Raw genomic sequence first — 17,390 nt, forward strand, 5'->3', positions numbered from 1 at the left:
TTGAAGGCCTGTGGTACATAGCCGATTATTAGAGATAGGTTGATCATATTTAAGATCGAAGAACTAATTAATGGCAGGACTTCTTTGAGCAGTTTTGTAGGAATGGGGTCTAAAAGACACGTTGATGGTTTGGAGGAAGTAATTATTGAAGTTAACTCAGAAAGATCAATTGGAGAAAAAGAGTCTAACTTAACATCAGTGGTACTAAGAGTAGCTGTAGATAATATTACATCTGTGGGATGATTATTGGTAATTTTTTCTCTAATGATAAAAATTTTATTTGTGAAGAAGTTCATGAAGTCATTACTAGTTAACGTTAAAGGGATGGTTGGCTCAACAGAGCTCTGACTGTTTGTCAGCCTGGCTACAGTGCTGAAGAGAAACCTGGGGTTGTTCTTATTTTCTTCAATCAGTGATGAAGATGTTCAGGCTTTGTGGAGGGCTTTCTTATAAAGCAGCAAACTATTTCTCCAGGTTAAATGATGATCCTCTAAATTTGGGACACACCATTTCCTCTCCAGCTTACGAGTCATCTGCTTTAGGGTACGTGTTTGAGAATTATACCACGGAGTCAGGTACTTCTGATTAGAGACCTTAGTTTTCACAGGAGCTACAGTATCCAGAGTCGTACGTAGTGAGGAGGTGAAATTATTAACAAGATGATCGACCTCTGTTGGGGTAGCGTTCAGATAGCTGCTCTGCTCTGTGTTGGTACAGGGCATTGAAGATGATAACAGTGGTAGCGGTGGTTTTGTTTGTTAACTTCACCATTCACATCAAAGTTTGCCTCATCACTGAACAAAATCTTCTGCGTGAACTGAGGGTCCTCTTCCAATTTTTGTTTTGCCCATTCTGCAAATTCTGTGGCCGATCTGGGTCATCCTCGTTGAGATGCTGCAGTAGCTGGAGTTTGTAAGGGTGCCATTTGTGAGTAGCTAATATCCGCCGAAGGATGTTCGACTAATGCCACTCTCCAGTGACATGCGGTGAGTGCTACGCTGTGGGCTCTTGCTGAATGAAGCTAGGACAGCCACTGATGTTTCTTCATTAGTGACAGTTTTCTTACGTCCACATTTTGGCAAATCCAACACTGAACCAGTTTCACCAAACTTAGCCAGCAGTTTGCTGACTGTAGCGTGGGAGATGGGTGGTCTCGTAGGGTGTCTTGCATTGAAATCTGCTGCAATGACCCGGTTACTGCGTTCACCAGATATCAACATGATTTCGCTCCTCACGTGTTAACCTCTTCGACATGTCAATGGCTGTGAACAAAGACAAACTTGTAAATAACTCATGAAAGAATAAAGTTACGTTGAAGCCAAGCACACCATTGTTTTTCTTGTGACATTACCAATAAGTTTGATGTGTCACATGGCCCTCTTCCTATTGAAAAAACAAAAGTTGTATCCAAGATGGCAGATTTCTAAATGGCCACCATGGTCACCACCCATCTTGAGGAGTTTGCCCCCTCACATATACTAATGTGCCACAAACAGGACTTTAATATCACCAACCATTCCCATGTTGTTACGGTGTATCCATATAAATGGCTCACCCTGTAGAATGGAAGCAGAGCCTTCAGTTTTCTTCACCATCTTCTGGGTCTGGGGGTGGATTGCCACTCCGGGGGTGCTGGTGCCTGGAACGGGAGTATAGTGTTTGTATGAGGAGTGTGAGCATGTGTACTACATACAGTTCTGTGTGTCTCTATGTTGGATGAGGGTGGGAATGCATGTTTGTGTCTATATGTCAGGTTGGGTCTTAGACTCCACCTCTCTCAGAACATATTTCCCCTCACCACACTCCCTTTCAGTGGCTGGTGCCCCCACCCGCTGGTGGCTGGTTCTTGGTGTCCAGGGCTGGGTGCTGAGGTATGTAGTGGCTCACTCCCAGACTCCATGGTCTGTCGGGCCCCGTCTGGGGTGTGGATGGCCTTTGGGTTTCTGGGCCCGAGACTCGGTGGAGCCTGCAGGCTCGTCGCTACAGCCCTCTGTGGCTTCTGCACAGTGGCTGCTAGGTGACGCCCATCCATGGCTCTCCTCAGCTCTTTTCTAGGTAGACCTAAGCTAACGGCAGCTAACAATGTTAGCTCAGTGGTGAGTAGCCTTCAGTAATAGTAATAAATCACACAGCAATAGTACATCAAAGATACTTAAGTGGTACATAACTACGGATGGGTACCGGTTCTGACATAAATGGTAGTAACCAGACTGAAAAGCAGCGCACATTTCGGTGCCTTATTTCGGTGCTTTTTTTTCCTGAGATGTGATACACTTTGAATTCTAGCCAATCATTTTACGTTTCCGAGGATAGTAGGCGGGTCCAGGTACGTACGTTCTTTTAGAGCAGAGCTACAGATTAAAAATGCCCAAGGTGAAGCGGTCAAAAGTCTGGCTGTACTTCACAGCAAAAGATGCAAACTCAGCAGCCTGCAACAAGTGCTTTAAGCTGATACTGTCAAAGGAGGTAACACCTCAAATCCGATGAAACACCTGGCGACGCATAGCGTTTTTTTTAAAAGCCGAGAAATGCGCCGTATTTGATAGCTTGCTGCGAGACCTCACACCGTGCACATCTACTGTGGGTGGGTTGCCAGTTATCGGACCCGGAGTTAGCAACATCCCCCAAGAACCTGAAGAGGAGAGTCCTGGCCCCTAGCCCTGCCAGTGTAGCAGAAATGATGAGGAGGATGATGATGCAGCAGCAGCCGTTCTTCTCTGCGTGAGTAGCTTAATGTTGTTCGTGTGTAATTTACGTTGAATAGGCTAACCACGTTATTACATTAATGCATGTAAGGTGAACTAGCAAACACCGTCGTAGTTACATGCAGCTGTCTTCTTGTTTGATGGCAGATGCTCCCTTCACCCTGGCCAAAAAGGCTAAAATGACCAAAGGAAAAAGTGGAAAACAGCTAAACATGAGAGGTTTTTGGATAAAGTTTGTGTTTTTTCCATTGTTTAAGCACTGCTTCCAGCCAAGAGTGATACCATATATGCCCCATAGCTGCAGAAAAGGCTAACATTGTTATCTTTTTACAAAAAAAACAGCTGAACATGAGAGGTTTTTGGACCAATTTTGTGTTCTCCATTCTTTAAGCACTGGTTTGAGCACCGTTTAAGCACCGGCACCGTTTCAAAAGTACCGGTTTGGCACCGGTATCGGATAAAACCTAAACGATACCCATCCCTATACATAACCCAGGCAGCTATCACAACTAAAACAAGTTAGTTGCAGTAGGCTAACGTTAGTTTTTAAAAAAGAAATTCCAGATGTTTCTTTAGGTTGGAGTCTTTTGACGCTGAGAGCAGCTTGCTTGCTGGCAAAGAGAGTTTGCATGGTCAGATTTCGCCCTTCATCCCTTTCTTCCTTAAATGTGAAGTGGTTTTGGAATTTCCAAGTTAGAAATGCATTCCTGCCTGTGCACTGCTGGCACGTTGCGCTGGCTCTGGGTCCATTGTGTAACTGACGCCACCAACATTAACAGGACGCTTACATTAGAGACTCTTATTTCGTGTTTTGTTTGGGTTTCCGGCAATGCATGGAATTACCAAAAATAGAAAGGGGATATTGAGGGGATAGCCTAGCATATGAAACAGGAAAAGACCGCTGTGTAATCCATTTATTTCAACAAAGTAACTGTATTCTAATTATCACCTTTTTAAACGATAACTGTAACGGAATACAGTTACTCATATGTTGTATTTTAAATACGTAACGCCAGTACATGTATTCTACATGATACTTAAACTTACTTGTCTTTATCCTGTCTTCCTTCTCTCACCCCAACCGTTGCAGCAGATGGCCCCGCCCCTCCCTGAGCCTGGTTCTGCTGGAGGTTTCTTCCTGTTAAAAGGGAGTTTTTCCTTCCCACTGTCGCCAAAGTGCTTGCTCACAGGGGATCATCTGATTGTTGGGTTTTTCTCTGTATCTATGAAACGCCTTGAGGCGACTTTTGTTGTGATTTGGCGCTATATAAATAAATTTGAATGGAAATGAATTGAATTATTGTCTCTGCTCCTTGCATCTTCACAGTTACACCTAAAAAGCATGTCTAATGTTTAAAATGAGAAAATTTACCATTTTAAGAGAAATATTACTGCATTTTAAATTTCATAGTAGCAACATATGAAAAAAAATTGGGATGGAGCAATAAAATGCTAAAAGGAAACAGCTGGAGGAATATTTTGCAACCAATTAGGTTCACTTATAACAGGTCAGTAACATGACTGGGTTTGGGTTAGGACCCTCGCCCATCTTTACTTCTCAGAAGTAAAGATCAACAAAATCAACAAATTTTAAAAAGCACTCTGTAGAGCACACAGACAAAATTAATTTCAAATCAAGCTGAGATGTTTTCAGTACAGTTTCTTCTCTGTGTTTTTATTCTTTGCTGCAATTTAACAATAGACTACCTGGAGAAATATTTTGAGAAAGATTAAATATGTCTAACTTTATAATTTTTTTTGTCATTGGAATGATATACTCAGTTGCCAGTCAGTGGTTTCATCTACAGGTGGACAGGTGGACGAAATGCACCTAGCTAATTCAGATACTTTCAAGGACAAAGAACATAGCTGGCCACTGACCACTTACTAGTGTGTTGCAAGTTGAGGTTGCATCGATTCCCAGATGCAGTAGTAGTAGATGAATTTGCCAAGATCCCCCCAAAATTACAAAAGCTCTGTCTGTAGCCCAACAGCACAACTCAGAAAACAGAATAGCCTTTGCTACCTTTGGGAGGAAGACCTCTAAGAACAGTGATTGGTTTGAAGCCAGGTCCAGCACATTACTCTTGTTTTCTAAGTAAACTGAGCTCCTATAGCTAAATACGAGCGCTCTCCAAACAAGAAGTCCCTCCAAGCACTTAGTGCTGCCAGAACTACAGTAGAGCAGTTAGTAGGAAAATGTCCAAGTAAATATCTTGATGCATGCTCAGTCATCCAGGTAAGGAAATCCCCAAAAGTCTATTCTCTTCATCTCTATGTAGCGTTTTCAGTGGGAGAAAGTTCAAGTGACTTCTTCAGTCTCAGCTGACTGCAGGTTTCCCCAACGGTACATTTGCACAATGACAGACACTAGCACCACCGACTAACAATAGGCCGTAAGGTCAGTTTCATGGTTATTATTTTGTAAATTGTCATTGGCAAAATGGGCAACTGATCAATGGCCATGAGTACCATTCACAGAGAGTTAGGGAATGGCTGCAATCACAGCATTGTAAGATGGTGAAAGATGTATCCTTTGAAAGCCACAGAGATACAGTGTTTAGAGAACATGCACCTCAGCTGTTCCGATACTTCTGACAAACAAGAGATTACTAAAGGTTTTCGCTTAGGCAGCGGTTGTCCTTCTCTCCTGGATCGCCTGGAGCTTTCTTTAGGAGTTTTCCCCGCTTTGACAAAAGTCCAGCTGGGATAACCACATCCTCTGGGCCTTCTTGATGTGATGTTCTTCTGCCTCCCTGGCCGCTGTGTCAGTGGGGATGGTGTTCGCTCGTTCTGATGACACCCAGTTTGTGCTCCAGTGGATGATGAGAGTCAAACCTTAGATACTGAGCCGTATGTGTAGGTTTACGGTACACGTCAGTTTTTAGATGTCCCCCATTACTGATGGAAATCTCGCAGTCTAAGAAGGCTAGCCTCCCACTTTTCATATCCTCCCTGGTGAAGTTGATTTGTTGGTCCACCGAGTTAATGTGGAACGTCCTGAGATTTGATTTTCTCCCAGGTGTCATCCACATAACTGAAAATCAGTGACTTTGTGGTGTTCCAGGGTAGGATACAAAAGCTTCTTTTGGACTTTTTCCATGTATAAGTTGGCCACGATTGGTGAAACTTGGGAACCCGTGGCACACCCATGTTTCTGGGTGTAGTACTTACAGTAGTTAGTGCTGAAAGTGATCCTCTTGCTGAGGTCAGGGTCATCTTGTAATCTCTTATGAACTACCTCCAATGAAGGACAGAGTTGATCATACAGACAATTGGTCTTAAAGGTGCACGATGTTTATGTCTTCAGTAAACCATACAGCCTTGGTGTAGCGTCCTCAGGATAAAGCTTTTGGTATGAGGTCCAGTCAATAGCATTGCCCTGTTCTTCCTGGTTCAGACAATCAATCACCCTCTTCTGAGACCACTACCTGGGCTCATAAGTATTTTTCTCACTGAGCAGTGACAAAATCTTCTCATGATAGTCTTTCTGGTTTAGCAAAACCTTGCACCTACACGTCTGTCTGAAGGGTGACAATGTTGTTGTCATTACTAAGCAATGAGAGTGGCTTCCTCTTCTTTATGCTGATGTTGGAAGCTGGAGGTTTTGCATTGCTGAGACAGGCCGAAACTTTCATCTGCAGATGTTGGATCTTGTTATACATTCACTGCTTTTATAACAAGATCCTGTTATGAAACGGCTGTGTGCAGGCAGGAGAAGGACCCAAAGTGCAGACTCCAGAGACAGAAAGTAACTCAAAACAGCTTTAATGCTGAACTCAAAAGGGTAACAAAAACTAAGAATACAAAATACACAGACAAACCACACAGCAAGATAACGGTAGATCACAACAATGACAAACTGAAACACAGGGCTTAAATACACAGAGGCAGCAATCAGGAAATGGACAACAGGAGGGAAACACAGCTGGGGCAAATCAGGCCTAACGAGACAAAGGAAGCAAAACCAGACACATTTACATGAGACACGGATTTTCAAAGTAAAACAGGAAACATAACACAGACTGAACTATAGACACAGACTCTGACTGGACACAGAGAGACATAAACCATAAGACAGAACTCCAACAAAGAAACCAAAGACTAGAATGATAAGTAACATAATAAACTCAAAACTCTGGGTCAACGACCCAGGCATCCTAACAGATCCAGGCTACAGCTAAGGAAAAGGCAGCCAAACAGAGGGTGCACACTTGTAGAGGCATACCTGTATCTGATGTAGCAGACTGACATTCCCACATCACCATCACTAGCCTAAGCCAACACTGATCCAGAGATGATGACACATCTCAAAACTAGGGCACATCATCCAAAGTCATAACAGGGCATCAATCCTTTTCTCATTTTCAGTTGTCTTCCTATGTTGCTGCTTGGTTGGGGGTGATTTAAGTGTCTGATTAGTTTTGTTGATACATTTGTCGTTGTGGTGGTCACCCCACAGTTTACTTTGGCGTGCTTTGATTCATCACTCACAGTAAAGAGCTTCCATGCCAATGACATGTTGGTTGTGAGTGTGCGCTCACTTATTCACCTGTGGCGCATGAAGTGGTTCACAATTGGATTGGTGCAGACAGCCTTTCCTTGTTCTTGCAAGACAGCGACTGTTTCGATGTGTGCCTTCCCAGGTCCACCATGTCCCCTGCTGCCACTGCCCGGCAACAGCAGGTACAAGCTCACCTCATTGGACGTTCCAGACATGGTGTCTTATCCACTGCCGCAGTCATCCTCGTCATACTCTGGCCATGCCCCCAGTTCTGTTGCCATGGTAAGTGGCCTCCATCCATCCAAGATGAACTGCACCCGCATCTTCAACCTCTTCTGCCTCTACGGCAACATTGAGAAGGTAAGTGTTTGTTTGTGTATGCTTCATGTGTCTTTGGCGTGTTTTTGTAGAAACACGGCAACAGCTGTTAATTTTATTAACAATTAATTAATAATTAGGTTGTAGAAATTGTGCTGGAAGGGAAAAGCTAGTAAAAACAATAAAAAGATTCCAGTGGAAGCAAACTCAGAAATTGTGTGTGTGTGTCTATCATATCCTGGCCCTTCAGTCCTACTCACAAGTAAATGACAGTATATTGAATGGGATTAGACCTCTGTACATCAACACCTACTGCATTATTTAGAAATGTACTATCCGTTTTCTTGTTATCACTCATGTGCTTGTGTGTCATTGAATTCTGTTTAATGTCAGGACATGTGATGTACCCCTGCAAACCAAACCAAACATAGGTCTGATTCTCCTTTTTTAATGTGATATCAGAGATTGTTTACATTGTTTTCTCATACAACTGAAATTTTAACTTTAGGGTTTAATTATCTGCCTCCTCCTGTTCACTTTCGGTATGCCATAAATTACTCCCAGCACTTTAACCCTCTCAGGCTCAAATTAAACTTTTTGTTGCTAATGCACAACCAAGTCCTGCAGTGGTACTTCTAAAAAAACTCATAAAATATGTATGTGGGGTAATCAGGTTGTTAGTTTTTAACTGTTGCAAATCGGCAACGCCTGCCTTGAGAGGGTTAATAATATTTCCATATCTGCTCATCGCTACCTTATAACGAAATAACGAATAGATGTTGCTGCTCCTGTAACACTTAGAGAACTTCCCCAAACATCAAACCCATTCAGTGTTCTCATAGAGTATGTTGACACAGTCAGAATAGCTATATTCTCCAATGTGGATTGTGCAAATTACTACCTGATGTCACAAAAAAGCACAAGTGTAAAATATCCTGACTTTAGATAGCCTTCCAAATGTCCTCTAACGTACACTGTGTCTTCTAATGGTTAACACGAAGGAATGTTTACATCAGTAAAACATGTACACTGCTTTCACAATGTATGGTACCTCTTTAGAACAGCTGTTATCTATGTGCTTGTTATAGGTTAAGTTTATGAAGAGTGTTCCTGGCACAGCGTTGGTTGAGATGGGAGATGAGTATGCTGTGGACAGGGCCATCACACACCTCAACAGCATTAAGGTGTTTGGTAAAAGACTGAATGTCTGGTAAGATGTGCATATCTTTAATAATGTGTGCAAGTGTAGTATTGATAATACACTTTACTTCCAAGATCGAGATTCAATCTCAAATATGATCAACCTATCTCTAATGATCAGCTATGTACCACAGGCCTTCAAGCTAGCTGTAGTTAAACCTTTACTAAAAAGCATCTCTAGACCCAGCAGTCTTAGCTAATTATAGGCCAATCTCCAACCTTCCTTTATATCAAACATCCTTGAAAGAGTAGTTGTCAAACAGCTAACAGATCATCTGCAGAGGCTTATTTGAAGAGTTTCAGTCAGGTTTCAGAGCTCATCACAGCACAGAAACAGCTTTAGTGAAGGTTACAAATGATCTTCTTATGGCCTCTGACAGTGGACTCATCTCTGTGCTTGTCCTGCTAGACCTCAGTGCAGCGTTCGATACTGTCGACCATAATATCCTATTAAAGCGATTAGAACATGCTGTAGGTATTACAGGTACTGTGCTGCAGTGGTTTCTATCATATCTATCTAATAGACTCCAGTTTGTGCATGTAAATGGAGAGTCCTCTTCACACACTGAGGTTAATTATGGAGTTCCACAGGGTTCAGTGCTAGGACCAATTCTGTTTACATTATACATGCTTCCCTTAGGCAGCATCATTAGAAGACATATCTGTGCATAACCAAGGTAATGCCATCCAGAGTAAGCATCGATCGTAGCAGATGGCCCCTCCCTGAGCCTGGTTCTGCTGGAGGTTTCTTCCTGTTAAAAGGGAGTTTTTCCTTCCCACTGTCGCCAAAGTGCTTCCTTATAGTGGGTCATATGATTGTTGGGGGGTTTTCTTTATTTTTTTTGTGTTTATCTTACAACATAAAGCGCACTGAGGCAATTTGGCACCATATACTTCTTTACTTCTGTGTATATTATCTTGACTATTTCATGATCAGTAGATTTGTTATGCATGGATTTGATAAGATAAGTAACACAGTTGATGTTTTTGGTTTTTGCAGTGTGTCGAAGCAGCACGCAGTAATCCCCAGCCAGGTTTTTGAGTTAGAGGATGGCAGCAGCAGCTATAAGGACTTTGCTATGACCAGAAACAATCGCTTTAGCAGTGCCGGACAAGCCTCCAAAAACATCATCCAGCCTCCATCTGCAGTGTTGCACTACTATAACGTTCCTCCGTGCATATCACAGGATCATTTACTGAGGGTAAAGTACTTCTGTCTGTTCGCTGTCCGTCTTTTCTGTGTAACTGTAAAGAACTGTTTAAAGGTATTCCAAACCTCCTAAAACATTTTCTAACCTATCATACAGAGATGTATCCAAAATCTACTTCATAATTTCTTGTTTTTTCCTGAATTAATATGATTATTATCTTGGAAATTCCAAAAAAACCCATTGTTATTAAGAAGATTGCCCTGTTTTTCTGAATTAACAAGATATCCTTAAATGCCCAAAGATCCTCTCTTGAGTTGAGCCTGATTTCTTGAGCAGTCTTTGCCATAAAGAAATCCACTCCCACATTGTATAACAAATGCTGATAAGTTGTATATTTAATTGTTGCCTAGTGCAGAACTGCTCACACGCTGCTGTCTGTGTTTCTGTAGCTGTGCACGGAGCATGATCTGCCTGGCTTTGTCAAATTTAAGATGTTTGATGCCAAACGTAAGTAGACATTTGATTGAACAGATGAAGTCTCGTGAATGTGGTCATCGCCTGCCTTTTAATGTTCAGTCTCTTTTTTTCAGCCTCTTCTAAGACCATCTCCGGCTTGTTGGAGTTTGACAGTAAGACAGAGGCTGTGGAGGTTCTTACTGTTCTCAACCACTACCAGATTAGGATTCCCAGTAAGTCCATGAGAAAAACATCCATCACTGCCTACTCTGTCAGTCTCATGCTGGAAACTTCACAAATAATTCCTGAATGTGGAGCTGGAAAATACATCTGAAGTAGAAAAAATTATTTTGTAAAAATTATTTTGTGAAATTTAAACAGTTAATGCAGTTAATGTTAGTTTAATTCCTTGAGGATGAAAGTCTGCACTGTGGACTTCCTGCTAACCTCTAACTATGTTAAATGTAATAAATCCTGGTTTTCATGGATGCCTGGATGTTAAACTTAATTGTTACACCTGGTAAAGCAGCAACACTAATCATTTAATTAAAGATGAAAGAAATCAGACAGTTTTCAATGCTCAGTGATGCCACAGTGTTCGTTTGACTTTGGGACCTGAAGCAGACGGAGTTTAGGACCCAGATTACCCCGCGAGGCAGCCGTAATGCGGCTTCGTAGCTACCAAAGTCGTACTAAAATATTTTTGACAGATTTCTGAGCGCTGTGTAGCACATAACATCGGTTCGAGGTCAGTAAGCACAACAAGAATTCATACATAAGGCGCACTGTGGATTTTCGAGAAAATTAAAGGATTTTAAGTGCGCCTTATAGTGCGGAAAATACGGTACTAACCATGCTTTACATTTTATACTGCACTGTCACATCCTCAAATTAATGTAATTTTATTTACATGGCATTAAATCCTAAACTGTCCTCCAGGACACTTGCCAGAGTAAAGTGAAGAGCTAAGTCCTTTTAGCAGGGCATGGCTCTCTTTTAATATGAAGAGCTCTTAGAAATGTTCTCTCTAAGCTGCGCACGTGCGCAATTGCTGGCAAGGTGTCTGCGCACAGAAAATCTGTGTTGTGCACAAAAAAAAAACTGAATTGAAATTAAAATTAAAACTTTAACAATTCTGTTTTGCAGTGCACCAGTGTTTTAGCTAGCAAAGCAGCTGATGTGGAGTGAAGCCACGTTAGTGTACAACCATTGGAGATGTGAGCAGCACAGACGGAACAACTGACGGGAAAAGTGTGGGCTTTATACCAGTTTTTAAATTGTGTTGATCGGCCACGTAAAACCAGAGTTATGATAAAATATCTGCAATGTTTGTTTTTCTTCCTGAATACTGTCGTTGTTTATATTTACTGCGGGAAGAAACGGTAAAAACGGCGTTTGATAAGGAAAACGCTCGAAAGCCTGTGAGCAAAGACAACACCAAACCCCCCCTCCCTTTCCTATTCGTCCAAAAAAGTGCCATGTCGACCAATCAAAAAATGATATGGCAACGTGGCATCTAGTTGTTAAGAAACGGGGGAAGTTTTAGGAGTGACGGCGGTGCTTTGAGATGTGAGAGATTTGCAACGTTTAGCGCAAATCTTGTGTAGTTAGTGTGTAGTCAGTGTGTAGTCAGTGTGTAGTTAATGTGTAGTTAGTGTGTAGTTAATGTGTAGTTAGTGTGTAGTTAATGTGTAGTTAGTGTGTAGTCAGTGTGTAGTCAGTGTGTAGTTAATGTGTATAGTGTGCGTATGTGTAGGTTAATTGTAGTTAGTGTTGAGTTTAGTTTAGTTAGTGTGTCGTCAGTGTGTAGTTAATGTTTTCGTAGTGTGTAGTTGTGTGTCGATTTTTAATGTGCTAGTTATTGCTGTAGTCAGTGTGTCGTTATGTTTAGCTCGTGTGTCGTCAGTGTGTAGTTTACTGTGAAGTTAGTGTGTATTAATGTGTAGGTTCAGTGTGTAGTTAATTGTGTAGTTAGTGTGTAGTCAGGTGTAGTTAATGTGTAGTTTAGTGTTAGTCAGTGTGTAGTCATTGTTAGTAATGTGTAGTTAGTGTGTAGTTAGTGTGTAGTTAGTGTGTAGTTAAGTGTAGTTAGTGTGTAGTTAGTGTGTAGTTAGTGTGTAGTTAGTGTGTAGTTAGTGTGTAGTTAATGTGTAGTTAGTGTGTAGTCAGTGTGTAGTTAATGTGTAGTTAGTGTGTAGTTAGTGTGTAGTTAGTGTGTAGTTAGTGTGTAGTTAGTGTGTAGTTAGTGTGTAGTTAGTGTGTAGTTAGTGTGTAGTTAGTGTGTAGTTAGTGTGTAGTTAGTGTGTAGTTAGTGTGTAGTGTAGTTAGTGTGTAGTTAGTGTGTAGTTAATGTGTAGTTAGTGTGTAGTCAGTGTGTAGTTAGTGTGTAGTTAGTGTGTAGTTAGTGTGTAGTTAATGTGTAGTTAGTGTGTAGTTAATGTGTAGTTAGTGTGTAGTGTAGTCAGTAGTTTTGTTGTGTGTGTCAGAACAATGAGGCGACTGCTGAGTGTTACAGGTGTTACAGCAGTGATACATCTGCTGCTGTATCAGGCTGCTGTTCTCCTTCATCTCATAGTGGACAGGAATTAGACCATTGTCCTCACTTGGTCTGAGGACAATGGTATACACACACACACACACACACACACACACACACACACACACACACACACACACACACACACACACACACTTTTCCAGCTAAATGCAAATACATGGAAGGGAGCCTTATCAAGCCAACCCCGTACCATTCCTTTTGCCCTCACATCTTTATCACAGTTGATATACCAGTCAGGCTGTTATGCTAAGTATGCATTTGTTTGTGTTTCTTTTTTCAGATGGGTCCAACCCATACACACTCAAACTGTGTTTTTCCACCTCATCACATCTATAAAGAGCTACCGAGCTTACAGAGAGCTGCTGGACCTGCTGATAGCTGACCTCTGACCCAAGGAGGGAGCATGAAAGGCAGACGCGAAGAGGAGTGAGGCAGAGAGAAACACAGATGAGAATAATAAAGGATGGAAATGGACGGGTATTTATAGAGTGCTTTTCTAGTCTTACTGACCAATCAAAGCACTTTGAGTTTGAAGGCCACCAAAGAAGAACGTGGTAATGGACACTCTGAGGAATCCACTCTACATTTAGACGTCTGTAAAGGCAACTGAAGTCACATTTTATGTTTAAAAAAATGTAAAAAAAAATTAAAAATGGAAACAATTTTAACTTGCTGTCATTTAAGGTTTCTTAGTGTTACATAAACTTGCTGCCCTGTGGGAGCTAAGCTTACAGGCCGAGCTTTCACTGCAGTGCTTGGTCAGCATGAGATGCGTAGCTAATTTATGAGTTTACTATCAAAATAATAACACATGACATCTGGAGGAATCATGTTAGGAATGTCATCAAGGTTTCAATGACTATTTATGTTTATCAGAAACAAAACTTTATTGTTCATGTAAAAAATCAGAACCGCGTCTGGTTTATTTTAGCCTAACCTGAAGAAATGAATCCAATATGTAGACTAACTTGTAGAGAAGAAACACTCTCTGTCATGATATTTGCTGAGAAACTTCAGAGGACGATACACATTTTATACACCTCAAGTGTCCCGAAGCAGCCCACGTCAGAAACCTGTCTAATGACATATTAATAAGCAGCTTGGAATGAGTTTCCATGTCTGGACATGTAAAAAAATGAGATGTTGACATCGGCTGAAAACATTTTTCTTACATTTTAAAGTGGATCAAAGTTATTTTCCCCACTTAATGTGAGTTTAAAATGAGTCTACTGACGTTTTCCCCAGAATTCTGTGCATATATCTGTAGATCTTTTAATATATCAGTATTTGAATTACTGTACACAGAAAATTGTAGTGGGTTTTATTAGAGTCAGCTGCGACCTCTTGTGTTTTCTGTATAAATAGAAATCAATTGCGTGCTGTGTCCATTTGAGGTCATTTTAGAATCAAAATGTATGTTATTGTCACACAGTTGCTGGACTCTCCTTTATTGTAACAGTGAAATAGATGTGAACTGAAAACAGTGCAAATCTACAGTCCAGAGATCAGAATATGAGTTATTCTTGTTTATCTGATTCAGGACTTTTTTGATCTGTAGCAAGCTGAAAACAACATTAGCCACGAGTCTGAGAGGAGGCTTCTGCATGTAACTGCACTCAATGCTTCTTAGATGATTAAACTGGGGATACTGGACACATTGCATCAGCTTGTCAGTATGATCTTTAAATGTCCCTGCTGTTACCTTAAGATAACATGTTTTCAGTTGTAACAGGATGTAAACTACCTGTGTTGATATATATGGAAACGGCAATTTTATTTATGCAGCACATGTGCTAAAACCCGTGTACGTTTACAATGCCTTAAGGCAATGAGAACCACAAAATATAATTTTAAAAAGCAGAAAAAAGTCAAATAAAAAACACCCACTGAGTGAAGGCCTGTGTAACTAAAAAGGTGTTGAGTGAGCACAGCTTTGACTGATCTCAGGTCAGCAAGCAGCAGGACGTCAAAAATAGAAAATAGCATCCTTACATCTAATATTGTGATCGAACAGTTAAAAGATGTGAACCTGAAGACCTGAGCTTAACTTGAAATGCGCTGTAGCTCATTCCAGTATAAAATGCGTTGATGTTGAAAAAAGAATAACAGAAGTACCATTTGTCCAAGCAGAAAAGAAAAACGTAAATGTTGGAATCTGACACTTTTACAAGAGCAGAGGGATCACATCTAACCTGGGAGGAAACATTTCCTGATGGTTGTGGTCTTTTCCAGGATCACATAAGGGCTTACTGTGTGTGCGTCATGTGACATTTCACCCACAGTCACATGATCTCGAGCCATTTTAACACCTGTGGGGGATTTTGGACCTTTGAGTTGGACAGTGCTCTCCTGCATTACGCTACTAACAATGATGAAATCAGATTTGGAGGAATGCTCGTCATCACTTATGCTGGATTTTAGAGATTTGGAGAATAAATATCAGGGAGAGTTTGAATCATTAAGTGTCCCAAACTCGATCTCTTAATTGCATCTGCATCATACAAATATGTGATCTGTTTGCACAACAGTTACGGAGGACAGAAGGAAAAACTCGTAATAAAAAGCATTTTAATTTGTGCAATATTCCGTCTGTTAATCTCAAATCTAAGGTAAAAAAGGTAAAACTGTTTTGGATAAAATACAAATGACAAAGAGCCAAGTGTCTCTGTTTAATCAGACTCACTGATTCTAGAACTGAGGCATCCTTGTTGTAAATAATATTTGAACATAAGCAATAATAACAGACAAGTTGTTGCTTATGTACTTGCTGTGTAACAGTTGTAAATGGGCACTAAGAGGTTTGTATGTAACGTGCTGTTTCTACAGTGATTTCATTTATGTTTTTTGGTTATTTTGGGGTGTTTTTGGACAAATGAGGGCCTTTGAGTTCTTAACCCTCTCAGCACTGAAATAACAGAAATGTTATATTTTTGTTACTAAATATAGTTACATGGGTTACTTGTGTTCAAAATGTTACATTCAGATGATGGAATTCGCTGTTACATACTAACTTTTATCTTTTAGTTCTACATTTGTTCTTTTGTAAAGTGTGAAGGACCCAGTGCAGCAGTAAAATGTAAACCGTGGCAAAAGCCTGAGTGTTAATCACATAACTGATGGTTTGAGACAAGGAAGCAGGTATAAGTTATGTATGATTTTAAGACAGTAAATGTTTAATATTGTTAATAGTTTGTTGTCATTAAAAAAATCCTAAAACAATGTTGTTTTATTTCAAGACATTCTGTGGTCTAAATGATACGTACCTGTTCAAACTGAATAAACCTGTTTTGAGGCTGTAAAGCCGCACACAGAGCTGTGCCCTCACATCGTTATCAATGTCAGCGTGATAAGGATCCTCGTTTGTTGTTTGCATCAGGATTTTTATACAAACAAAAGAAAGACCAGGAAGTCTTTGCACATTTTGTTTCCATATTTAGCTGTTTCTGCACAGTCTGTAATGAGCTACAGTTGCAAGCGTAGTTACCTTTGAAACCATGGACATAGTTGAATTGAACTGGGGAAAAAATGAATTATTCCACTAAACACCCAATGAGAAGGCGACAGTAACAGTTTGTACAATGCTAATATAACAGAAAGTACATGCCTCCATAGAGTACATAATGAATCATATTCAGTATTATAAATGTATCAGCAGTTTTTATGTTAACTCCGTTTTGTCTCACTGTACACACATGAGAAACAGCTGGAACATCCTGCCTCCACCCTTTTCATGAAATCTTTTAAAGATGTTGGTGTGCTTGTATTAACTGAAACATGTCATCGAAACGAGCTGCTCAGTCACTGCCCTCCAGGATGTGATGATGTCACAGCTGTCTTTAAAATTAAAGACAATGTCTACACGTAAGAATAGACACTGGGGGAAGTTGGCCTCATCCACAAGGGTACATCTTTCACCATCTTCCAATGCTGTGATTGCAGCCTTTCCCCAACTCTCTGTGATGGTACTCATGGCCATCGATCAGTGGTTTTTGATCAATGGCCATGACAAAGTGCTCTGACTTCTCTAAGAGAGTAGAACAGCACTACATAAGAATTGGTCCATTTATCAAAAGTCTAAATTGTGGACCTTCCCTTTTTAAGCTGTTGTGAAACAGTAAAGGTAAAACCTCACTCAAAAGGTTCTTACAGGTTGCTCCAGCCTGAACAACTAACACATCCTTGATGCCACTAAATCGAACCTGTTAGCTGTCAAGTGCATAGAGGACAGCTGCTAATAATGGGTGAGACTGAGGTGAAAGTTGGGCAGAGGCCCACCCTGGCAGGCATGCCTTAAGAGGAAGCAGGATCAAAATCTGGAGGAATCGAGTATCAGCTAAACACTGCTTGCTGTGTGCAGTGCTGAGACAATGCAGCTACTTTCAGTTCATTTCTGCTACTTTTTACAGCTCCTTTTGTTTACATGGCCTCCATAGAACAGGGTTAAAACACATTGTTGTAAACGCGTTGTGTAGCCCAAACAGGGCGCCTGGTTGAAATTC

At 40.8% G+C, this 17,390-nt stretch overlaps 1 protein-coding gene across 3 annotated transcripts in view; it reads left to right on the plus strand.

Annotated features, from left to right (window-relative positions):
• LOC120735534 (heterogeneous nuclear ribonucleoprotein L-like) overlaps nucleotides 1-16,110 on the plus strand; it is a 57,920-nt gene extending 41,810 nt beyond the window's left edge. For all 3 annotated transcript variants that reach the window (XM_040034923.1, XM_040034925.1, XM_040034924.1), the window contains 6 exons: nucleotides 7,352-7,569; nucleotides 8,616-8,737; nucleotides 9,728-9,929; nucleotides 10,328-10,385; nucleotides 10,469-10,567; nucleotides 13,172-16,110. In XM_040034923.1, the coding sequence (XP_039890857.1) occupies nucleotides 7,352-7,569; nucleotides 8,616-8,737; nucleotides 9,728-9,929; nucleotides 10,328-10,385; nucleotides 10,469-10,567; nucleotides 13,172-13,227 (755 nt within the window). In that variant the 3' untranslated portion in view covers nucleotides 13,228-16,110. The remainder of the gene's footprint in view (nucleotides 1-7,351; nucleotides 7,570-8,615; nucleotides 8,738-9,727; nucleotides 9,930-10,327; nucleotides 10,386-10,468; nucleotides 10,568-13,171) is intronic.
• The last annotated feature ends 1,280 nt before the right edge of the window (nucleotides 16,111-17,390 follow it).

This window comes from Simochromis diagramma, unplaced genomic scaffold, assembly GCF_900408965.1.
Source record: "Simochromis diagramma unplaced genomic scaffold, fSimDia1.1 OVJJ01000816.1, whole genome shotgun sequence".
Classification (NCBI taxonomy): Eukaryota; Metazoa; Chordata; class Actinopteri; order Cichliformes; family Cichlidae; genus Simochromis; species Simochromis diagramma.